The sequence below is a fragment of the Phascolarctos cinereus genome, unplaced genomic scaffold (genome assembly GCF_003287225.1).
Source record: "Phascolarctos cinereus isolate Bilbo 61053 unplaced genomic scaffold, phaCin_HiC Scaffold_4;HRSCAF=312, whole genome shotgun sequence".
NCBI lineage: Eukaryota > Metazoa > Chordata > Mammalia > Diprotodontia > Phascolarctidae > Phascolarctos > Phascolarctos cinereus.
In genome coordinates, this window is record NW_027555847.1 from 264,034,405 (window position 1) to 264,060,218 (window position 25,814).

A 25,814-nucleotide genomic window follows, 5' to 3' on the forward strand; every position below is an offset into this window, starting at 1 on the left:
CAAGAGTTCTGCACCTGGCTCTGCCACTAACTAGCTGTGTGATCTTGGGCAAGTCACTTAATTTCTTCAAGCCTCAATGTCCTTATCTGTTAGATGTGGAGATTGGATTAAATGAATTTTAATGGTCCTTTCTAGATGTAAAATTGTATTCTACATTGGGAAAATTAGTCCTCTGAGTGGTGTCCACAAAAGAAAGGAGGTAGGTTCAAGGAATTTTACAATAATCTCTCCCTGTGGCAAGAATAAGAACAGGGCTTGTATTTCAGGGCATAAAATATCTAACTGTAGGAAAGACTTCTGTGATTAGGCTTCCTCCTCCCGACAGTCAGTCCCATTAGCATGAGGCAGAATGTATGTGGAAAGGCCATTTGGTGTTGTTACTTGCTGTAGCTTAAACAGGACAAATCCAAATAGAAAAGTTCCAGGCATAGTTTTTACAAAGCAATTGGCAATAGGCATTAGGAAGACTAATTTTGTAAAATACTGCCCTTTTGAAGTTAGTCAATATAAAAATGAAAAAGATGTTGTGTAAAAATCCAATGTATCTTTTGTTTCCAGGGATGTTAAAAGTAAAATTGTCCCTGTTTCCTGCATGTTAGTCTCATAGACAGTTTTTCAAGTTTCTGCTTATCTTTCCCATTTCTCATTTACACATGTCCTTCACTTCTCCCCATTGTTAATTACTATCTACTTCCTTTGATGTTCAATTGGTTTTATGTATCTACTCTGAGCCTGCTGGAAGACTGTAAAAGAGTAAGCCTACATCCAACCCCAGCCACTGAATGGACTTTGGCAGGAACAAAGCAAACACAAGACGTTATCCCTGGATAAGCTTTTTGAAGTAAAAAGGAAATTTAGGTAGAAATTAAGACTGAACCTGTAATTTCATTGACATTGGCAATTTCCAGCTAAGAAAACTTCTATTTAACCTCTGCTTGCCTCAGTTTCTTCAAACTTAAAATGGGGATAATAATAGTACTTACTTCCTAGGGCTGTTATAAGGATTAAATGAGATAATATTTATAAAGCATTTAATACAGTGCCTGGCACATAGTAGGTGCTAAATAAATGCTTGTTTACTTCTCTGATCAGCACAAGTCAGCAGGTTCTCTGCAACTCATGGTCTTAGAGGTATCTACAAGAGTCAGAGATTAAGCCACTTGCCCAGGGACATGCAGCCTTTGTATGTCAGAGGTGAGACCTGAACTCAGATTTCCCTCACTCTGAAGCCAGCTCTCTATACATTTACTCCATGCTGTATCTCCAAAAAGGAAATTTGCTTTCATTTAAACGTCATATGCACTAATCTCTAGTTAAGAAAAATCATCTTTTCAATTTTTTCGTTGCTATACCTTTCTTTCCATTGCAGTAATGAGGATGCCATCTTATATAGAGAATCATAGGCTATAAAGCAAGAAGGGACCTGAAAGGTCACCTGGTTCCACTCCCTCACTTTACAGAGGAGGATGTGTTTATGTAGAATTTACAGAAGGCAAACCAAACCAACTTGGTACTTTCTTTTTAACCTATATTAACTCGTGTCCTTTTATTGCTCCATACCCACTGCTATTGTGAACAAAAATGATTATGGCAATTGTACATTTTGTTTTGGTGGGATATTGTATTTAGTGTTTCTAATGCAAGAAAGAACAAAAGAAAATAACACGATTTCTCTTCCTCGCTTTCTCTCTCCCTCTCTCTCTCTGTCTCTCTCTCACTATCTATCTCTGTCTCTCTCCTCCCTCCCCTCTCTCTCTTTCTCTGTATCTCTGTCTCTGTCTTTCTCCCTCCCTCCCCCCTGCCCCCCTTCCTACCTTTCTTCTTTCTTTCTATCCAGGTTTTGGATCTAACTGTTTCGAGGTCCTTTACTTGGATAATTGCACATAGACTTCTTATAAAGAAAATTCATTTGTTCAGGGTCACTGCATGGTTTTTCATTAAAAACAAATTACCGGTGTTCAGAAAGGACATCTGGGTTTCGAGAGTCCCATTAATGACTATATTTTCAGCATCACTATCCCGGACCGTCTACCCTTTCCTGTCACCCTCCGTTCAGGGCCCCAGGAGGACAATAAGAATGACAGTCAAGTGAAAGGGAAAACATGAGGGATGAGGCCAAGAGCTGAGTCCCCAGAGAAGGAAAGAAGGGAAAAGTGAAAAAATAAATAGATAAAACAGAGGGTAACAAGGGCCATTGTCTGAGCATTTTCAAACACAAGAACCATAACAAATATTTAAATGAGCAAGGGTGATTCTTTCAGCACAGCAATATTCCAATTCAATTACATGACTCTTCAAGCCCTTTCTGCTGAACAGGGTTGCTGTGTGGAATACTACAAACCCAGTGGGTGTTGTTTTCTAATCCAAAATCTAGTGTGTCCTTTCCCTGGTGCCCTAAGACCATTTCCAAATGGTCCCTTTCCTAGGCTACAAAACTGTGTTGGGTCTGGAAACCAATTAAAAGGTCAGGGGGAAATGCAAAGGAAGTTAATTGCTGTCCTTGTTACCCAGAGCTAACAGAATACACTGTGCTCTTTTCACTGTGAGGTTTTGTTCTTTTTTTAAAGATTAAACTAACATGGGGGGGGGGAACAGGGACATCTATGAAGGCCCATTTGGTGAAACATTCTGTTTGAACCCCAAGATTTAAGTTCAAATTGCTCACTATTCCCATGGCTAATGCTTCAGAGCTTAAACGGCATTTCACAGATATTGGCGAGGTACTATATGATGTGCTGGTCCAAGATGAAAATAAATGGTCAGAATAAGAGGCAGTAGTTAAGTAGGAATTAATGACAACATTTGGTGATTTCTTCTGGTCATTCTCAGTAAAAAGTCAAGACTTAAAAACAATTTGCTAGCTAGAGGTTCGAAGAAATGAAAAGCTATAATATACCATAGAGTCCCATGTTACCACAGTTTTTACAAAGATTTACACCTGTTAAAGATCAATTCAGTTCAAGTCAAAACATATCTGCTATGTGTAAAGCGATATGGTCTGTACTATGGCTATCATTCCTCTTTGTTTTGCACAGGATTTTGGACTCTGCTCCTCAGACCATGGTCTCTGATACATGAGATTTGACCACAGCTTTCTCCAAATCAAGCCACCATACCACTTCTTAGCCATTTCCAGACCAAGTGACTGCACATGGTCCATCCTTTCCACTTTCAAACTCTCTTTCATATGTCATCTTCCGCATCAGAATACATGCTCATTGAAGGCAGGGATTGTATTGATTGTGTTTTATCCCCAGAGCTTAGCACAGTGCCTGGCACATATTAAGTGCTTAATAAATGCTTATTCATCCATTTGTTCATTCATTCATTCATTCGTTCATTCATTCATAGGCCCGTTGGGTATAATGGATCGAAGGCCAGTCTTAAAGTAGGGAATACCTACACTCCAGTCCTGCCGTTGACATATATTAGCTTTGTGACGAGGGAAGGGAATAGAAGGGAAGGAAAGGAAAGTTATTTCTCCCCTCAGTACCAAAGGCAAATATCTAAGACTATAAGTTTCAATTCTATATTTGTGAAAGGAGTTTCCATACTGAAAGATCTTCACATGGCTGAAGTCACAGACCTTGATCTAACATGACAAAAAAAAGTAGGAAAGGAACTCTGCTAGGTTCTGGGAATACAAAGATCAAAATGAAACAGTCCCTCCCCTCAAGGAGCTTAGATTTTTTTCAAAGAGCATGAGTACACGTACACGATATGTACACAGATAAGTAAAGCTGAGGTTATTTTAAGAGAAGCAGAATATTGTATGGGGAATCAAAGAAGGTGTCATGAAGAAGGTAGTACCTAAACTAAGCCTTGAAGGAAGACAGAATTCAGAAATATGGAGATGGACGAGTGTATTCCAGGTACCAGGCATGAATGCATGGAGCCAGGATATGGAACGTCAAAGAAATCTTGGGTTCAGGCCTTAAGCATTTGCATAAGACTCATTAGTGGAAAGAGTGATGACTAAATGCTGCATCCCTACATGAAGGGCAAATGACTCCAAAGGTTGGGAAGATTGAGAGAGAGATTTTTCTTCCAGCTTTGAGAGAGGACATGCCTGGTTACTGACTCCTGGGAAAGAGAAAAAAGACTTCCTCCTACCCATCTATCTTTCAACGTCTTTTCACTTTATCCCAGGAATGTAGAGCCATGAGTGTCCTCTCTCAAATCAAGAAGGATGACAAATGCCTCTTGTCTTCCAAGCTCTTAAACCAACTCCTCCCCTCATATAGGGATGCAGTATTTAATTGTAATTCTCCCTACCAATAAGGAGAGTCTTATGCAAATGTCCCAGGCTTGAATTCAGCCTTATGTTGAGTTCAGAGACCAGCTAGTAGTCCAGTTTGGCTGGAATTTAAAGTTTATGATGGGGAATACTATGAAATATGGCTAGAAAGGTTGTGAAAGGTCTTAAATTCTAGGCTAAGGGTTTGTATTTTTGCCTAGAAGCAAGAGAGAGTCATTGATCCTTTTTAAGCAGGAAAGTGATATGATAGTCTTTGTGTTTTAGGAAAATTATTCCTATAGTTGTAAGGAGGATGGATTTAAGAGGGAAAAGGAAAGGCTTACGTTTCCCAAAACATAAGAACTATATAAAGAAAAGACCTTGGTATAACACGATTATCCTATAATGTGGGTATTAGCTCCAGCACTTGGAACCAGAAATAATTCCCTGGAATTTGGAAATGACTGTGCGAAATATGTGAATCAGCTGATCTTAATCTTTGATATGTGCTATATTTCTGCAACAAATTGAAGAGCTAAGAAGCTGATACAAATAATTTGAGCAAAAGTCAATTTTTTGCCTTAACAATCCCTGGAATAATAACAGCTCACCTTCCTGTAGTGCTTTAAAATTCACCAACCACTTCCCTCACAATGACCCTGAGGGCAGCAGTAAAAGGATTAATATCGTCCTTAAATGATTCTCTGTCCCATTCTACACTGAGATTGTTCCAAACCTTCCCTGTTCTCCTTAGGCCTTCTACACCATCATTCTCCCACTCCACCTCAGCTGAGGACCTTGCTCCATACATTTCTGAGAAAATAGAAACCACTGAGCTCTATTTTCTCCCTTTCTCTGACTATCAAAACCCAAAGACATCATCCCTCATCCTCTCTTCCCTCAGTTATCTTCACCAAAATCCAACCTTCTGTAGATACTCTTGATCCTATCCTGATTCTCCCATTCTAGGGATGGTTGTAGTGGCAATCTGCTGGAGGAGTTCGTCTTCTTTGAGCAAGCCACAAGACAGACCAGCACTAAATAAGACAGAAACCACTGAGGAGTGCCAAAGATATTTCCCTTCCCTAACCCACCCCTCATTACCCCATTACCCAGTTCTCACCAGGTAGATCTCCTACTGTCAGTGAGAAGCTGACCCCTGTAACCCCTCCTCTGCTGGAGGTATACCAGAGCCCATTCCGCTCTGAATTTTGCACCCACTACCCTTTTGATCCCTGTGGTCATTCAATTTTCTCTGTTACTTACCTTGCCAAAACCTAAACACTATGCTTGGCACATAGTAAGCACTAAACAAATGCTTTCCCAACCCATTCAATTCAATTTTGTTCCATGCTAAACTTCAATCTCTCACTTTAGATTGGTTCCTTCACTGATGTTTTTCCATCTCATTCAAATTTCTGCATCCTGAATAAACACTCATTATATCCCACCATCTCCCCAACTTACCATCCTCTATCTCTTTTCCCATTCACAAGTGAACTCCTAGGTGAAAAAAAACTCTCTCTATCCATTGCCTCTACTTTTTCTCCTCTACTTCAACTTTTTGTAATCTGGCTTCTAAATTCATTTCTCAACCAAAACTGTTCTCTGTAAAGTTACCAATGATTTCTGAATTACAAAATCCCATGCCTCTTAGTCCTCATTTTTCTTGACCTCTCTGCAGTCTTTGACACTTTGGACCACCTTCTCCTCCTGGATATTCTCTCCTCTCTGGTTTTTTGTGGTTTTGTCTTTTTTGGTTCTCTTCCTATGGCTTCCTTCTCAGTCACCTTTTTGCCGGTTCATCATATCATGCTCCCTAACTCTGAGTGTATCCCAATGCTCTGTCTTGGGCCCACTTCTCCCTCCACGCTTTCTCCATTGGTGATCTCATGAGTTAACATTGTTTTAATTATCATATCTATATAGATAACTCCTGGATCTAAATATCCAGTCCTAGTCTCTCTCCTGAGCTCTAGTACCATATCACTTAAAACCGTTTGGACATCTTAAATTGGATATTCTATAGGCACCTGAAACTCAGCATGTCTAAAACATAACTCATTCTCTTTCCCATCTCTCTTCCAAACTCCTTTATTCTTGCCTAGAACATTATCAACCTTTCAATCTCTCTCGCCCCATATATCCAAACAGTTGTCAAATAGTCTTGTTTCTATCTCTATGACATCTCTTACATCTAATGTCTTCTTCCTATTCACATAACCACCATGCCTTTGTTCTGTCCTGCAGTTATTTCCATGGGGTCCTACTTAATCTCCCTGATTCAATTCTCTCCCTTCTTCAGTCCATATTTCATATTACTGCCAAAATTATTTTCCTTGAGCATAAATCTGATCATATCTTTCCTCTACTTGGCAAATTCCAGTGGTTCTCGCTTGCCTGTAGGATAAAATGAAAACTTTTCTGGCTTCTAATGCCATGTATAACCTAGCTCAAACCTAGCTTTCTAGACTAAATATAAAGTTCATACCTTCCTATATTTTGCAATCTAGACAAGCTAGTATTTCTGTTGTTTACATTCAAGGTTTTTTCTCCTCCCTCTGTGCCTCTGGGTTTCCTGGTTGTCCTTTCTACCTTCTACCCCTACCCTCATGACTGGAACGTATTTCTGTTTCACCTTTGCCTCATGGAACTCTTTACTGCCTTCAAAACTGAGCTCGAGTACCATTTTCTGTTGGAAGACTTTCCTCATCCCTGCGACTGCTAGTGTCCTCTCTTTCTAAGCTACCTTGTATTTGTTTTGGATTTATTCTGCTATATATACCTGCTGTGTTCCCTAATAGAATGCAAGCTACTTGAGAGCAGGGAGTGTTTTATCTTTGTCTTTATTATCCCCAATACCTTGAATAGTTTCTGGAATAGAGTAGCATTTAACGTATGTTTGTTAATTGATTGATTAATATCATCTTCAATTAACCAATGAAGAAACTAAGGTTTAAAGAGTTTGAAGCAATTTGCATGAGGCCACAACACTGGTAAGTGGCAAGACCAAGACTAGAACCCAGGTTTCCTGACTCTAAGGCCTTCTTGTGTTAAACAAAAGTCTCTTCACGTTAATGGGCTTCAATTTTCTCAACTGTGAAAGGCATGTTAGCCTACTTCCCAGGACGGCTGTAAAGTGATAACTAGGAAGAATGCCTATAAATCTCCTTATAAATAAAATGTTCTCGATAAATAATAATAGTATTAATGTCATCAAAGTAATTAAAAGGAGAAATAAAGGGCATAAACATACTCCCTGGTGTGAATATAAGTGAACATCCAGAGAAAAAATGGAGTATTAGAAGCCTTGGCCTTCTTGTGCTGTAATTTGATCAGTGCTTTTAAGGTATTTCCTGAAATTATTGTGAGATACCAAGGAGACTAAAAACACACTGCCCAATTTGAAGGTACCAAAACCCCAGCTATGAGTTCCTCCCTCCTTGATTACTGATATTTCTATCGAGCCCATGACTATTTCTGAGGCTTTCTTATACCCTGGGTAACAACATCTTAGGAAGTATTCCCTTTTTCTAAAACATCAAAATCTAAGCTTAAGCTTGGCATTCCAAATGCTCTGCTAGTTCATTTTGTCACTGCATCAAGGGACCAAACACCAACACCCTCCATCTTTCCACTGCATCTGAGGTTGCTTTTGAATATGACTGTTCCGAGCTAATGGTATTCCATGATCTGTAGTCATATAATATCACTAGGAGAAAACTAGTATTACAAAGATGGGAATTCTGTCAGAGCCAGTGTCAGAAAGGCAGAGTCCAAGTTCCTGTAGGAGGGGAGGGGGAAGGATGGCCAGAGTGCAGATCATATCACCTTAACATATAGTAGGCACTTAAGAAATGTTTCTTGATTTGAATTGAACTGTTCTTTAATAGATCTGAATCTGGGTAAAGAGCTGGGTTAACATGAGGCTTTATTATATGTTAAAACATTTCATTGGGACCATTGATGCCTCTGGGTATTTAATTTTCCAAATGTAATATCTCCTGATCGCCTTGTACTAATTTCTTTACTCATACTTGGCACTTTCTCTATCTGTAGCATCTATTCAGGATGAATATGTTGCTGATAGCATGAGCAATACACTTTTTTAAATTCACTTTATCTTCCCCATGTGGATGGTAAGATCAGTCTGTTATCCATTATTGGGGATTCTACTTGAGAATGCTTTGCAGTGTCCCAGAAGTCTGTACAATGAGGTCTATACAATGTCATTTGTTAATAAGAGCATTTGGAAAAACTCATCATTAATAGGTACTCTTTCTTTTGTTTGGTATTTGTACAGAATATATTCCATGCCACTGATGAACATCTTAGGTCAGGTATTCTTAACCTGGGAACCCACTTGATGGGGTGGAGGGGGAGGGGTGTAGATAGATTTCAGAGAATCCATGAGCTTGGATGGGGGAAAACCCTACAACATCCTTATTTTCACTAACCTTTGGTGTCCTTCAGATCTTATGTAATTTACTTTATGCATTTTAAACATAGGGGTCTATATGCTTCACCAGACTGACAAAGGGGTCCACAACCCAAAGAGAGTTAAGAACCTTTGCCTTAGACAAATACATTTACCACTTTTATACATTCTTAGTGATGATATTAAACATCTTTCAAGGATCATGCATAATCTTGATGTAGGGACATCTATTTGTGGAAAGTTTTTTTCCCCCCAGTGCATTTTGCTCTATTGAATTAAGTTTTTAAAAAATCAATAAACAATAGTCACAGTTAGATCTTACATCTGTCTATTTTGTGACTATAAATATATGGTTTGCTGTAAAAGAAATCTGCAAAACCCTGCTTGTTTTCTTCTTATGTTTTCATCAAGGATGTTCTGGATGCATAAGCAATTCTCATAAAGATTTTATGAGACAGGAAAACAGACATGTCAATCAGGAGGTGCTGGTGGAGTCTTGGTTGTCTTTCTTGTTATAAAAGTACCCTCTATGATCTTTTCCATTCTTAGCAAAGTTTTCCTTTTTCCAGCTCTTAAAAATCAGTCCATGAGTGCCTTTAAAATCTTATCCAATCCTGCATGGATCTCTTCTGCTATAACTATTCAGTTCAGCCAGTCTTCCCAACTTTCTCAATCAAGCACAATTGCTAGTTTCAGTACAACAGGTACTGAGGTAGTAGAACAAAATAAAATTGTGATGATGCCATTATGATTATCATCCCTGATAATAATAGATCATTACTCACAGATCTTTTCCATTTTATATATGTTTGGTGCCTTCTTTCCTTCTTGTTTTATCTATAAATGTTCTCAGGATCCTTTAGTTTAGCTGATTTCATGTCAATGTTTCTATTTTTGTGAGAGGATACTGCTCATTGTCTTCCAACATCTTCACCAATGATATTTGTAAATGACCTTATATTTGAAACTCATTTTTATCTTAGCCATAGTTCTCTGTCTGATGTACTTGACAACAGAAGTCTCTGGGTTCTTCTGTGATAAATGTGTCATATTTGGTATTCTTTTCAAAGAAAGTGTGATTAGAAGAGTTGATGTTTTTGAAGCACAATGGTAGTAAGCCATGTTTGTAAGATACATACAAAACAACTCAGAACTCCTTGCGCTGCAAAGCCTGGAAGTCCTTTTTCACTTCCAAGTCCTTGTAAAGTCCCCTTTAGGTGCAACATTTCTGCTGAATGGGTTGCTCAGCTGAGTTCCCAGGTTCTGTTCCTCTTCACGCTTAGGCTCTCAGTTGCCAAGGCTTGCTCTCTTTTGAATCTTTAGCTGGTCCTCTTCTTTGCTGGCAAGGGTTCTGTTCCTTCAAACTGTTCCCTACTTAAAGTTGCCCTTCTATCTCCATTTCAATCTGGAGTGTGTCTGTTCTCCAAATCGTTCCTTGAACTCTCTTGAATTGCTGAAAGGGTATCTTTCTCTAGGAAAGTTGTTTCTAGATCCCTGTCCCTGGTATCACATCCACAAAGCAATTCCCAAGCTTGTACTCCTAGTATGGAATTCCCTTCATGATTCAGTTATAAAGCCCTGCAAAGGCATGTTCAATGAAGTCACTCCTTTACATTTCATCAGAGAAAGGGGTTCATATTTCATAAAAGGATCATCAGATGTGTGCCTTCTCTCTCTTGATTGTTTCTAATTTGTCCTTTATGTAGCTTGTTTGTACACAGTGTTTTTCCATATTATCTTCTCCCACTAGATTGTGAGGTCTCATAGAGCAGCAATTGTCTTTTGCCTTTCTTTGGATCCCCGGAGCTTAGCACAGTGGTATGGCACATAGTAGGTGCTTAATAACTGTTTATTGGCTCACTGACTGCTTATGTTCATCATGAGCACTATAAGAAAAGGCCAAAGTGTCCAGTAAAATGGTGTTTATTATTGCCTTGGGGCACATGATGATATAAACTATGCCAACTCCTTTATTTGCCTCCTGAAGGGAAACTGGCCAGCCCATCTCACATTTAGCTACAACTTCTTTGTTACCTGGTTTATAGCATAAATACCAATATGGATGTGGCTCAGTTTGTCCAGTGGTATAGCAACTTGCTGGTCATTGAACAAGGACCTTAAATTAAGGGTGCCAACAGTAAAGTTAAAGTTTGAGATGGTCTAAGAAGTGGATAGTTACCTTTTGCCCACTTTCTTATCATTCCTCTGCCATTGCTACAGAAGCCTAATTGGATTGTGAAAAATGGAGCACCATTTTGTCCTTTTTTTCTGTTTCATATGCTGCCTTGGTCAAAAAAATCATTACCTGGAGGCCAAATTTCTGGTGATATAGTGCTGTGTTTAACAGCATAATATAAACCAAATCGCTCATGAGTGTCTCCCTAGCCTCTCATACAATGGATAAATTAATAAATGAATACTGACCTTCTACCCTCCAAAAATAGATACAAGAAGATCCTAAATTAAACTGAGCCTGAAATTAACTGGTTACCTGAAAGGACCTCAGTAGCCTCTCTAACCCACTACACTAAGAAGCCCTGGAAAATTCAAATCCCCTTAGTCTCTAGACCCAAGTGAGGCTTGCAGTAATGGCCAAAAGCCCCCAGGGAGTGTGACTATTAACTAACAAGCCTATTCTCCAGGTATTCCATTTCCTCCACCCCAACTTCCAGCATGAATCAGCAGCAATCTCGAAGTCTAGGTTCTCCATCCGAGGCCACTACATGATGTAGTGGACAGAGTGCTGATTCTGGAGTCAGGAAGACCTGAGTTCAAATATGGCCTCAACCACTGGAAGTGTGACCTTGGCGGTTCACTTAAATGCCTTTTGCCTCAATTCTCCCATTTTACAGATGGGGAATGAACTAGCAGTCAGTTCTGCAAGTATCCCTCCTGCCTCCAACATCACCAGTCCCCAAATTCAGGCTCTCCATCTCTTCCCCCAGTGCTTGGTTTCGCTTGACCCATTTAAAAACTTCATAAAAACCCACTGGCTACTGATTTTGGCACCCCCTTCCACCAGGCACTCCAGTGGGATCTGACCTATTTCCATTATCTGACTGCCCCTCATAGTATGAATGTTTTCCTTCAATAAAGCTGGTTTGCTTCACTTTGTCTCTGCTGAGTCCAGTCTTGCTTTGCATTCTGTCTTGTATGGTTATGGCCCCTCCTTGTACTGTCTTGGAATTTGTAACCTCACTCAAGCACATTCAGATACTCCTTAAATTTAGTGCTTTGTTAAACTTTGTTAAACAGTTATCCCTTCCACATCGTTTCGGTTAGGAACATGGTGCCCCCACTATCTGGAAAATCGTGTAAAATTTTTTGGCCCTCCCTTTGTACCAGAGAAGAAGTCTGAATTTTTTTTCTTTTTCTTTTTACTTTAAGGTGTTTACAATACCTTATTGTAAAATTTGGGTTGATATGCAATACTCTGTGTGTGTGTGTGTGTGTGTGTGTGTGTGTGTGTGTGTATATGCTTTATGTATTTCTAAGTTTCTAAACTTTTTCTTTGTCATCTGCTGGCCTTTGCGGTTTCATCTGTGGCTTCCACAAAACTCCCCCCAAATTCCCATTTCATTTCTTATGCCAAACAGCGATATATCAAATGGCAATGGGAAAAGTCGTGATGTGGAAGGGATAATTGTATGTGGCTATTTTGGGACATTGATCCCAAGAGATTCCTCTTTTGCTACTTGTATGGGGATTAAGGTTTTTGCATGAATTAGTTTGTTATTAGTAATTCATCATTACTTCTTTTACTCCCATGGGTCTTTGGTTTTCTTCATTTTCCCATGGGCTGAGCATCTTTACCTTACCCTAAGAATTACTACTCATTGGGGAAATAATTCAAATCAAATGAGCAAACATTTGCTTATTAAGTGTTTTTAAGTGTTTACTACCTGTCAGGTACTGTGCTTAAGAGCAGAGGATTAAAAAAAGCCAAAAAATAGTCCCTCCCTTCAAGGAGTTCACATTCTAGTGGGGAGAGACAACCTGCAAATAAATGAGTATATACAAGACTTCTACAGAGTCAAGGAAAGGCAATCTCAGAAGGGAAGGTCTTGGCAGCTAAGGGCATGGGGGCGGCTTCCTGCAGAAAGGAGCATCTGAGTTGAGTCTTGAAGGAAGCCAGGGAACCTAAGAGGCAGAGGTGGGGAGCAAGAGTGTCCAGGCAAGGAGCACAGCTAGTGCCGAGATATGGAGAGGAGAGAGTCCTATCAATGTTCAGCAATTACACAAGTGAGTGTTCAGTGGAGGGTGTCCATACCAATCTCTTTCTTCTGAGAAAAGGTGTGTCATGTAACCATTATTGTAAGGGGGGAAAGCTTTACAACACACATGCTTCTGTCGTAGAACATGCCTCATGTCATCCAAATGTCATCTTGCCTTGTTCTAGTTTCATGTAAAACACTTTCAAGACCCCTTTGTATTTTGCTCAGCTGCATTTCTAATGAGGTAAAAATTAACCCCATGTGGCAGAACAAAGATTAGATAGGCAATAGTATTACCAAAGGAATTTCTCTAGGAAAAACCTCAAAGGATCTGCTGTCTATCACTCCTTTTAGTAAAGTTGAGAATTATAGATAGGATGTAGTACCCAGAAAGTCCCTTGGACATAAGTTAGTTCAATTATCTCAAAGAGATGGAAGGACCTAAGTTCACACAGGGAGTTAAGTGACAGCATCAGAATTCAAACCCAACTTCCCTGACTCTAAATTCAGTGCTCTTTTCCCCTATGCCACATTGCTTCCTAAGCAAAGGTAGTATCTTATTCTGCCTTATTTTTAATCAAGAAAGCCCTGCTAGGAAGTTTATCTGTTGTGGAGCTTACACCACTCAAAGTTCTTTTACCACCACTCGGGGCTGACATCTGTCACAATGAGAACAATCCAATAACCCCATCAAATTATTTAAGACCGGAATAACTATCTCATTGCCTTCTCTGCTTAGATTGTTAGTTTCCTTTCCGTGCTCTCTGGTTCCATGGATGTATTTGTATGTAATACCAACGGCAGACTCTTGCATTCAGGATTTATATTGTAAAATGATGTAAAAGTCACCTTTGGTTAATACCCTGAGTGGGGGCTGAGGGAGAGGGGGCACATTTTCTTTGGTTCCATGGGATTATTCAAAAGACTCACTATGATGGCAAGTAGGCACACCTCCAAGGTCTACAGTAGTTGAATGATTAAGACAAAGATGTTTCCCTCCAGGGATCCCTAGAAAAAGGAACATGAATATCTGAACAGCAGCTTCTTTCTCTTTTTATTTTTTTATTTTTTTTTAGCAGCTTCTTTCTCCACCCCCTCCCCAGAGCCTGTACCTACACCTGGGAAAAGAGGGCCCATAGAGATTTAGAAGGACGCAGAACCTCTAACATTCACAAAGGCCAGAACTAGGACGAAGATGGTAGGGAGAGAGAAACAGGATCAACACATTTCCTTGTCTTTGTGGCACTTCTAGTAACTTTTCCAGAACCAAAGAGGACTCCTCACTGATCCTACCTGCTAGTTTAATCCAGGAGAATTTGGGGACCGGGGTGAAGAGGTGGAGAGAAAGATACCAGGAACTTAGAACCCAGGAATCCTAGTCTTAACCCCCTAGTGACATATCTTCCACGTTAAGAGGGGAAGGAAACAACCATTTATTAAGCACCTATGTATCAGGCACTGTGCTAAGTAAGCAATTTAGAAATATCTCATTTGATCATTACGGCAATTGCGAGCTATATGTCCATTATCACCATTTTACAGTTGAAGAAACAGAGGCAGACAGAGAAGTTCAAAGATCAGGCTTCAGACCTATGTAGCATCCTTCACCAACCCTCTTGCCCTACCTGTCAAATATGGAGGCAATTCAAATTCATTTATTTTCATTCATTCAACAAATCTTTTTCAAGCACCTACTGATCTAAGAATTTAGGTGAGCCCTGGGAAGGCCAATCTGGCAAGGTTTTAATGGACAAGACAGGTGCATATTCTCCTCTAGTTATGAAGCAAAAAATGTCAGAATCTGTAGATCACCTCCCCTGGCCGTAATGAGGGCTGATGTATATAATTCATACATCTGAGGATTAGACAGAACTCCATCCGAGAGAGATGCTTCAACACAACAGCATACATTTATCAATCTCTGCACCTGTCTATCATTTCTACCTCTCTAGACATTTTTGAAGCATCTGGCAAAAAGACATTCCAAAGGGAAGAGATAGCTAAGTCCTTATTACCCGCAAGAAAGGATTGTATAACCCAAAGCAATAGATAATCCCCGAACTATTTCTATTTGGCATCAATATATAGATTTGTATTTAACAGTTCTTTTTACATTGATTTAGATACACTGCCTTCCACTCCCCCCCCAGACTACCTACAATAAAAGCCAACAATCAGGTGTTCATTCAGTCCTTAGATACTAGAATTGTATTGGGATGCCAATTTAGCTATGTAATCAGCACTTAAAACACATCATATGGGAGAAAAAAATAAGGCATCAACAGCCCTTCATTTGAGCCCCAGCTCTCCTTAGCTAAGAAACTGGAGTGGTTTGTCATTTCCTTCCCCGGTGGATCAAGGAAAATAGAGGTTAAGTGACTTACTCAGGGTCACACAACTAATAAATGTCTGAGCCTGGATTTGAATTCAGATCTTCCTGTCTCCAGGTCTAGTGCTCTATCCACTGAGCCACCTGGCTGCCTCCTAAGCAAACAGAAGTTAAGTGACTTCCCAGGGTTTGAACTCGGGAAGATTAGTCTTCCTGACTCCAGGCCTACCAAGCTATCTACTGAGCCATTTAGCTATCCTTTTCCAGCTCTGCTACTTACCAGCTATCTGTTCTCATTCAAGTCTCTGTCCCACCCTCTAGTTTACTCTTCTGCAAAATGGGAATGATGATGTTATACACTTCCAATATAGCGTTATTCTGATGCCTCATTAATAAAAATAACAACAGCAACAATAATAGCTAGCATTGAAGGTTTGCAAAGCTCTCAGTTTCCTCACAACAATCCTGTGAAGAAAGTACCCTTATTATCCCTGTTTTTATAGATGAAGAAACTGAGGCAAAAAAAGGCTGATTATCCCAGGGTCACACAGCTAGTGTCCAACACAAGATTTGAACTTGGGACTTCCTGACTCTAAGTTCTATGCTCTATCCAGTTTGCTACCTCACTGCCTCCATGATGCAGGGAGGTGACCCTGAGTTCTCAAAGGCCACAGGACAAGCTCTCTCAGGTCCTACTGAGCTGGAAGATTTCAAGAATGAGCTTGGTGACAGACTGTGAGTATCTTTCCTTTATAGGACCAGAGTCACCAGAAGGTTGACTACGAAGTGATGAATTGGCTGGGGGTGGGGGTGGTCCAGAGAAGCTCAATTAGCTGCCTATGAAGATATAGAAAGGTGATCTTCATCAGGAGAAGAAACACCTACATCGATGAAATAGTGAATCTTTGGAAGTGGTGAAGTCATAGTTATTCTCTTTATCTGAGGATTAAATGAGATAATGTTTGTAAAGAGTGTGTTTGGAACTGTCAAGGGCCAAAGGAACACAAGCTTCTCTTGTTGTCACTCAGAAAGCATCACCCATCTCAGTAAGAAGCCCTGGAAAAGGAGGTGGCACAGTGGATAGAGCACCAGACCTGGAGTCAGGAGAAACTGTGTTCAAATCCAATCTCAGACACTTACTAGCTGTGTGACTCTAAGTCATTTAACCCTACTTGCCTCAGTTTCCTCATTTGTAAAATGGGCTGGTGGCAAACCACTCCAGTATCTTTGTTAAGAAAAACCAAAACAGGGTCACAAAGAGCTGCACATAATTGAAGAACAATAAGACAAGTGGTTACCCCTCTTTTGTCTGAAGACCTCCAAATAGGGGGGACCTACTTTTCTCCTGAGGCAGACTTTTCTACTTCTGGGTCACTCTAACTTTTAGGAATTTTCCCTTACAAAAAGCCTAATTTACCCCTTTACCACGTTTACCTATTATTCCTAGTTCTCTCCTCAACAGCCAAGAAGAAAAAGCCAAATTCCTTTCCTACATGCCCATGCTTGAAATACTAGACTATTGCTATCATGGCTCCCCTGAGTCTTCTGTTTTCTGGGTTAAGTATTCTCAGTTCCTTCAATCCACCCTCATGTGATGTGATCTTGAGGCTCTTCATCAGCCTGGTTGGCCTTCTCTGGATGCTCTCCAACTTATCCATGTCCTTATTAAAATGGGGGAAGGAGAACTGAACAAAATACTCCACATATGGTAGGACCAGGGCAGAGTACAATGGGACTTAGCACCACTCATGTTCTCAACATCAGTTCATCTTAATGTAGTCTAAGAATACATTAGCTTTTTTAGTGGACATATTATAAGACACCCTTGACTCATGTAAACTTTGCAGTTCACTAAAAAACCCAGATGTTTTTTAGAAAAATTGCTGCCTAGAACTGGCCTTGGCCTCCCCTTCATTTTATACTTTTGAAGTTGATTTTTTGAACCCAGGTGTAAAACTTTACATTTATCTTTAAGATTAAGTCCATGGTCTAATATTTCAAGATCTTTTTGAATCCTAACACTGTCATCTGGTGAGGCAGCTCTCTCCCAACTTTGTGTCAATTGCAAATTGTACATACCATTTTTGACTTTATCCGAGAGAAAGAGAGACAAAGACAGAGGTAGAGTCAGAGACAAAGAGGAAGACAAAGAGAAAATAAGGGAGAGAGAGAGATAAAAAGACAGACAGACAGAGAGACTGTATATTCAGTCAATATTCAAATTGCACAACTCAAAAGCATATAGAAGTGATTGTTGATAAATCAAAATAAATTAATTAAAAAAAGACCGAAAAAAATTCAAATTGCAAACACATAATACACCCCTTAAACAAAAGTATTATAAGGTTTCTTGAAAACAGAGTTTGGATTGTAACCATCCTTATAGCCTCAGTACCTAGCACAATGCCTCAAGTATAGTAGGTGTTTAATAAATGTCTGTTGAATGAACGTTGAAATGCTAAAAATTGGGAAACTCCCAAGCCTGGCATATACTAGGCAGACATTCCAAACATCTGACCTAATGAGATTTTTTTATTCTTCTACACTGTCTTTCCTCAGGCACCTAACACAATACCTGGCATAGAATAGACATTTAATGTATTTGTTGGTAGAGAATAAATGAATGACCTTGAGATGTGTTAAAGAGAGGCAGTATGGAACAGGGGAAAGACCATTGTCTTTGGAATGAGAGAAAATGGGTTTTAATGTCACCTCTGATACATGTGACCTTGAGCAAATCACCTAATCTCCCTGGGTCCCAATTTCCTCACTTGCAAAATGAGGATGTTCAAATAGATTGCCTCTGAAATCCTTTTCAGCTCTGGCTCTATGATCCTGCGAAAAGACCAACTGATTGTGGTTACTCATAGTCAATCCAGAAGCTCCATGTCTGACTCTAACCAGAGTGCCTTACCGAAATCAAACAATGAGCATTTATTTAAGCACCTACTATGTGCCAGGCACTATGCTAGGTACCTGAAGGAAGAAAGCTGGGGACACAAATACACCGATGAAATCATTTTTGCTCTCAAGGAACAAAGGGAAGTGCCTTGTGAAGTCATTAACCATCCCCCCCTACACACACACACACACACACACACACACACACACACACACACACACACACACACACACACACACACACCTTCTAGCAGCGAGCTTCTTGAAATAAAAATGGAAACCAAAGTGTGAAAAATCGGTGGCACCATTAGGGGGCATTAAGACACAGCTGCCCACACCTGCAGCGTATTGGGTTATCCCTTGCCAAACTGTTTGCTTACCAACCTGCAGACCTGTGCTTAAGCTTCTCCAGGGGATCATTGCCATGGGGGTGCAGAGACACCGAGAACCTCGTTCAAAGCATTTGAGTATCTGACACAGCTGTGGCACAGCAGGCTTATCATTAAAAATATGCACTTGTTCTAAACTTTAATTCCTGTAGCTCCAGTTAATGTTAAAAGACCCTTCATATATTCTGAGAACTATGTGGGCTCTGTCAAACTTGGAGTCATTTTTATAATCCTTACTGTAATTAAGGCTGCAAGAACCTCCAATGGTTCAGAGTGCAGATTCCGTTTGGATAATCCTGTAAAAAGTTCAGGTGCTTCTCTGAACTAGATCAACCTTTTGTGTCTACAAAGCCAAGCTGAGAAAATCTTGTGAGCACTGGCTGGGCTTTCAAATTTTCCACTTGCTCCTGCTTCTGTTCATGGCAGGAAGGCAATGTGAATCACCTTGTATGTGTGTCAAAACCCAGTGCTACTGATGTGAATCTCCTCTCCGCCCGCTCCCCCCTTTCTCAATTCCCCCCTTCCCTCCTCCTCATGCAAGCTTAGTTAACTATAAAGGTGCTCTATGCAGAGAAAAGAAAGCTTTGCCAGAAACAGTGACTAGGAATGTCAGCAATTACATTTCCCTGAATTTCACAAAACTCTTTTTTTAATTGAACACAATAACAGAGGAGAAAAACCTTTGTGAAGTATATAGTGCTATACAAATGTTAAGATCTTAATAGTATTGAATATTTTGGAAACTCATCCTGGCAAGGATGCTGCAAGTATTGAAATGTGATATAGTTACACTCTGGGAGAAAGAATTCAGTAAGCATTTATTAAGTGTCTACTATATGCCAAGCACTGTGAAAAATGCTGGGGATGCAAAGACAAAAAAGGAAACAGTCCCTACCCTCAAGGAGCTTACATTCTATAGGGGAGAAAATATGCGCATCTATCCCCTACGGTGCCCCATATGCTCCCTAAAACCAAACCCCTACCAGCTGGGCCAGCTAGGTGGCTCAGTGGATAGAGAGCTAGGCCTGGAGTCAGAAAGACCTGAGTCCAATCCAGCCTCAGACACTTACTAGCTGTGTGACCTTGGGCAAGTCACTTAACCTTGTTTGCCTCAGTTTCCTCATCTGTAAAATCAGCTGAAAAAGGAAATGACAAAACATTCTAATACTTTTGCCAAGAAAACCCCAAATGGGGCCACAATGGGTTGGACATGACTGGAATGACTGAAAAACAACAAGCCAGCTGGAAAGAGTCTTAGTTGCAGAAGCAGAAGAGGGTAGACTTAATGACTTCTCTTACTGTGTAGTTTTAAAATTGGGCATGAAGAGAGAAATATGTGGGTCATAATTTCTTCCTCTATTTTCTTGCCCCAAATTCAGGGAAGGGTAGAAGAGAGAAGAGAGTTACTATAGGAGTAATGGTAACAGTAACAATCATAGCATCATAGAGTAAAACTAGAAATTAGATTAGAGTTCATCTATTCCAAACCTCTTGTTTTACAGTTGAGAAAACTGATGCCTAGAGAAGTCAAGTGATTGCACAGGGTCTCAGCTTTCAAAGATGCCAGGTTATGGCACAAATTTACCACAAGCATAATAAGGCTGTTGCTATTCCTACCTTTCCACCAGCTCCAGCTATAAAGCCAGTGGATGTTTCCCACTTTTCAAAAACTTTGAACTGTGGAATGGCAGGAAGCTAACAGAACTGTAACACCCAAGAGGATGCCAGAAACAAAAAGTATGAACGGTTCATTGAGAAGAAGCTCTCTTAATTTCAGTGCCTTCCCTCCGTTAATTACTTTCTGTTTATCCTGTATATAGCTTGCTTTGTATATATTTGTTTGCATATTGTCTCCCCTATTAGATTGTGAGCTCCTTGAACTCAGGGATTTTCTTTTGCCTCTTTTTGTATTCCCAGCAGTTGGCACAGTGCCTGGAACATAGTAGGTGCTTAATAAATGTTTATTGATAGATGGAGCATGTTAAAATAACAAGACTTGGGCCATTTCAAGGAGCCTCTCTCTCCCCTGAACAAATCTTCACCAAGTCCTGATGAGTTTTAAAGCATTTAGACGATCAAAGAAGAGGGGATATTCCTGCCAATTCCAGCCCTCCCTATTGGGCACATCAAACAACCTTGAAGAAGAATTAGCACAAAAGCCAAATCAGTGCCTTAGACTGAATAATCTATTACTTGCAAATGCAAAGTAGAGGAAGCAGCATTGCATGGAGAGATAGGCTAGTGCAAGTATTCATTTATGTTTGTGGTTTTTTTTTTCCAGATGCTCATGAGTTTACTTTGGACTATATGGCAGATTTTTTTTTTTCCACGCACATCTCTCAGTCGGCTGCCGGCCTCCACATATTACAACCAGAAAGCACTTTGCTTGCCTCAGAAAAGCTGCATTTTGAAAACTCACCGGGCACCATTCCTGTCAGAGTTGGAGCAGAGTAGCTGCCCTGTCCAGCAGGGGGGACGTGTGGAGGGTATCCTGGGAGGGTTGTGCTTGCCAAATCACGACCTGAAGAATCAAACCAACAAATCACCATGTGAGCATTTGCAACAACTCGACATGTTTTTACATTTCTCCAAACACCCAGAACACAGGCCATGCATTTGTCATATCTGTACTGTGAATACCAAAGTGAGCTCCCTGTCCCCCACCCTCACCCCCCCACCCCTGGCTGGCAAGAAGAAAAGAGCCTTTCCTTTATAAGCTTTGGCTATAAAGCCAGAAAGCCATTATAAGGTAAGAAAGAGAATGGAAAAAAAAAAAGCAAACATGCATGCCTGAATATCGTCCAAGGGACCAACTCGTAAAAGAGCTTTAGTCTACTACTCCCATCATAGGTCCAGGTTTGCCTGATTTCCTGGTAACATAAACATAAAGTGAAACTGAACAATAGATATTGATCAGTTATGAGGTGAGGGGCCTACAGAGATTTATCTCTGTGTACATATAAGTATTTCTAGATGTTTACATAACACACGTGTATTGTGTACACAAGTATGCAGCTAAGTTATAGAGATACGTAGAATGACTACATATGTTCAAGTTGATATGGGCCAGCCAGATATATGGGCCAGCTAGACACATATGTGTGTGTATATATACACACACATACATGTCACATGCAACCATGATGTCAATTATATATAAATCGATATACATTAATATACTTATTAATATTAACTTATAATATCAGTACTTATGAACCTATATTATATAATGCAGATATTCTATAATATGATATAGCATATGCAATATATATATACATGTAACACATGTGTATATATACACACAAATATATATGTAATTCAAATATAACATTTATATTCATGTTGATATAAAACCAGATTATCCAGAGGCTGTCAACGTAAGTGAAAAAGACAAAAAGATCAGTGATGATAACATTAATGAAAAGCTTATTGAAAATGCAAGAGATGTTCTTTAAAACCTCCATAGTAAATGTGATCAATTAATTATTGTTGCTATTGTTGTTTTCTTCACTGAACTCAAAACATTTTATAGACATTCTCCAAGCAGAGCCAGAAGAGTCATTTCAACCCCCTTATTTTACAGATGATAAATGCTTAATTGAATTGTTAAAATGAGAAATTTGAAGTCCCAGTTGCTGAAGTAACTTGGCTGAGGTTACTGGCAGAGCTTAGACTAGAAATCAGGTCTTCCCCCCTCTCCCCATACTGCATCTAAATTATTGTGCTAATATTTTGAGGGAAATGTAACTCGTATCTCCCTATCTCCATTTTCCATGTGAAGCTTGGAAGTGAGATACAAAATTATCACGTAACAAAGAAGTCTTTTGCAGACTCGACTTGAACTCACGACAGACAGATGTAGCTACCAATTCATACAATACATTTAATAGACATTACAAAATCAATAGCAACAACCCACCAAATATCCCCCAATTACTCAGTTTTAGATCATTCATAGAATTTTAATAATAACTCAGGGAAGTTTTTGCTAAGGGAAGCATTACCATCAAGTCAATAATAGCTTCACCTTCCAAAAGGTATTCCCTATGTCACCAATGCCCTTCAGCTGAAGGTAAAATTGCGGCCAGGAAGTAGCCTGAGAAGCCGGCCCCAGGGTTCAGAGCTCTCAGTCACTGCCTTGCTTGCAGCAACAGCAGTGGGAAGGAAAATGGAAAAATCCAAGCTCTTATTTCTACAGGTAACTGTAGAAACTGTACTCTATCTGAAGACACCAAATCTATGTTTGCAAGCCCTGTTTGCTGTAAACAAAATGTCTTGATTCTTTATTCTCTGATATGAAACCAATGCAGTAGAATGAAGAGTCCAAATATGGAGCCTCTGTTTTAGAAATGATGAGTATTATTGGTGCTAGAGAATTAATTAAAGCACTCAGGCAAAAGCACTTTATATAGGGGCTCTTAAACTGAGGTCTAGGGACTTGGCTTTTAAAAATATTTTGATAAGTCTTTTACTATAATGGGTTTCCTTTGTAATCCTGTGTACTTTATTTTATGCCTTTAAAAACATTATTCCGAGAACAGGCTTCACCAGACTGCCAAAGGGGTCTGTAGCACACACACACAAAAAAAGTTAAGAAACCCTGCACAAATAGAAAGGCCGTGTGTGATAGGAGGCCTGACTTCTAGAGGACAGGAGAGCCCTTTAGCAGACATGTAGAAACACAGAGACCTGAGGGACGACACATCACTGAAATACTCAGTGAGTTCCGTGGCATCCTTCCACGGTGAGAATGTACCATGACATCTTGATGTCACACAAAGCCCTCGATACAGCGGCAAAATGCTGAGTCCCCTGTCATCCACCTCCTAGCTCCATTCATCGAATACCTTTGATCTCTCAACCAAAGTAAGAACTTTAATTTTCATTTCATTCAGTTCTGAATCTTCCCCTGCCCTCCCCCTTCCTGCCCCCAAGCCTGAAATTTAAAAGAGGGTAGAGGGAGAACTTCAAAAGAAGAAACTTTCTACCTCTGCTCCTCCTGGAACGAGTCAGACATCATGGTCTATCAGCTCTGCTCTCTCTCCTCATGTGAAGTAGTCACCACTGGGAACGCACCTGTGACAAGCATTATACATACCCTAATCCCTATTACACACGATTACCGTCATTGCCACTATCACTAGCATAGGGATGAGAGCAATGAGATTGACTAAGCATCAATGATGTACCAGCGCTATCTTTTAAGAATGCATAATTGGACAGGATCTCTGATAGAAGAACTTTGCTGGTGAACAGGAATTCTACAACATCCTTGGGTACAACAGAACACTCAGGATCAGCCAGGACCCCAGAACCTCTGAGTTGGAGGGGACCTCTGAAGCCATTAGAAGCCAGTCCTGAATAAGACTCCCCTCCATACCTTTCCCAAAAATAGTCATCCAGCCTTTGCTTGGAGACCGCCATATTCTCAAGCCCACTTCTTTCACCAGCCCGGTTGTCCGTTTCCCATTATTCTCCACTTTACCAATGACCTTCTTAAAACAGAGCATGCAGGACCAAATATCATAACTTAGATGTTGTTGAGTGAATCTGAATGCCAAGGGAATAGGACTCCCTAGGCTAGAATAGGCACAGCCCTTTTTGATTCAGTCAAAGATAAGAATTGATGTAATTCAACACCGCCCCTCCCTTAGTCATTTTATAAAGGAGGAAACTATGCGTCAGAGAAATTTGAGCAACATTTATATCATGCTTGCCTTGTAATAACCTTGTAAAGTAAACAAGTACTGCTGATTAGCAATTATCAGAGCTGGGTTATAATAACAGCAATAATGATAACAACAACAATAATAGTTAGCATTTATAAAGCATGTTAAAGTTTACTGAGCACTTAACAAATATTATCTCATTTGATCCTCACAACAACCCTGGGAGGTAGGTATTCTTATTATCATCCCCATTTTACAGATGAGAAAACTGAGGCTGAGACAAGTTAAGTGACTTGCTCGTAGCAACACTGCTCGTAAGTGTCTGAGTCAGAATTTGAACTCAGGTCTTCCTGACTCTGGGTCTAGTATGATCTCAACAGCATCACTTAGCTGCTGTATTTCTAAGCTAGGCACTATCTCACTATACTGCCTGATTAGGCATCTGGTTAGTGGTAAAGCTGATACTCAATCCAAAACTCTCTTCTCTTTTCCAGACTCCTTGCATGGTAACATTCGGAAACTCAAGACAGCCTTGCCAACTTTCTACCTTTTCCTCTAGTCTTTTTATTTTTTCTAAATATTAATTTCTGCCTTTCCTAGGAATTTTCTAGAAAAAAGTTCCTGATAGGTTGGTATAGGGTCACATTCTTATCCTGACCTTATCATAATACTTTTACCACCTGCATGAAGAAAGGCAATGGAGAATAGAACAAATATTCAGAAATGTTTATCTTCTGTGAGCTGAAGCAAGGACAAGCTTTCTTCCTTCCTAACTTCCCTATTTATATTGAAGGACTACAATCTTTTGTTGTTGTTGCTATTTAGTAATTTTTCAGTTGTATATGACTCCGTGACCCCTTCTGAGGTTTCCTTGGCAGAGATACTGGAGTGGTTTGCCATTTCCTTCTCCAGCTCATTTTACAGATGAAGAAACTGAGGCAAACAGGGTGAAGTGACTTGCCCAGGGTCACACAGCTAGTAAGTATCTGAGGCCAGATTGGAACTCAGGAAGATGAGTCTCCTTGGCTCCAGGCCAGATACTTTATCCATTGTATTTAGCAATCCTTTTAATCACCCAAATTTGCAAACTCAGAGTTATCCTCACATCTTCCATCTGTCACATCTGTCGCTCAGTCAGTTGCCAAATCATTTCGTCTATTATCTACTCCCAAGATATAACTTCATATCTGTCCCCTCCTCTCCACTCACACAGCCACCACCTCAATTCAGGTCCTTGGCATCCCTTCCCTGGACTACTGCAATGTCCTCCTAATTGGTGTCCCTATTTCCAGTCTCTTTACTTTCCAATCTACACTTCATCACAATGGCCAAATTATTTTTCTTAAAGAATACCTTTGATCATCTCACCTAGCGGTTCAAGAAGCTCTGTTGGATCCCTGTAGCCTCTAGATTCAAATATGAATTCCTCTGTTTGGTTTTTAAAGCCAAAGGGTTTACAATCTGGATTGAGCCCACCTTTCCAGACTTTTTTTTTTTTTGCATATTACTCTCTTTTATGTAGCCTACTGTCCAGCCAAATCTAGCGGCTACCTACTCTTCCTCATACAGGACATTCTGTTTCCCTTCTCCATCCACATATTTGCATAAATTTTCTTTCATGTGTGGAATGCACTTCC

The 25,814-nt window shown here is 40.0% G+C and overlaps 1 protein-coding gene across 4 annotated transcripts in view; it reads right to left on the minus strand.

The window, feature by feature from the left end:
* Positions 1–25,814, minus strand: part of PAX5 (paired box 5) — a 354,065-nt gene that overhangs the window by 62,574 nt on the left and 265,677 nt on the right. For all 4 annotated transcript variants that reach the window (XM_078153035.1, XM_021004585.2, XM_021004586.2 and 1 more), the window contains one exon: positions 20,928–21,029. In XM_078153035.1, coding sequence (XP_078009161.1) covers positions 20,928–21,029 — 102 coding nt within the window. The remainder of the gene's footprint in view (positions 1–20,927; positions 21,030–25,814) is intronic.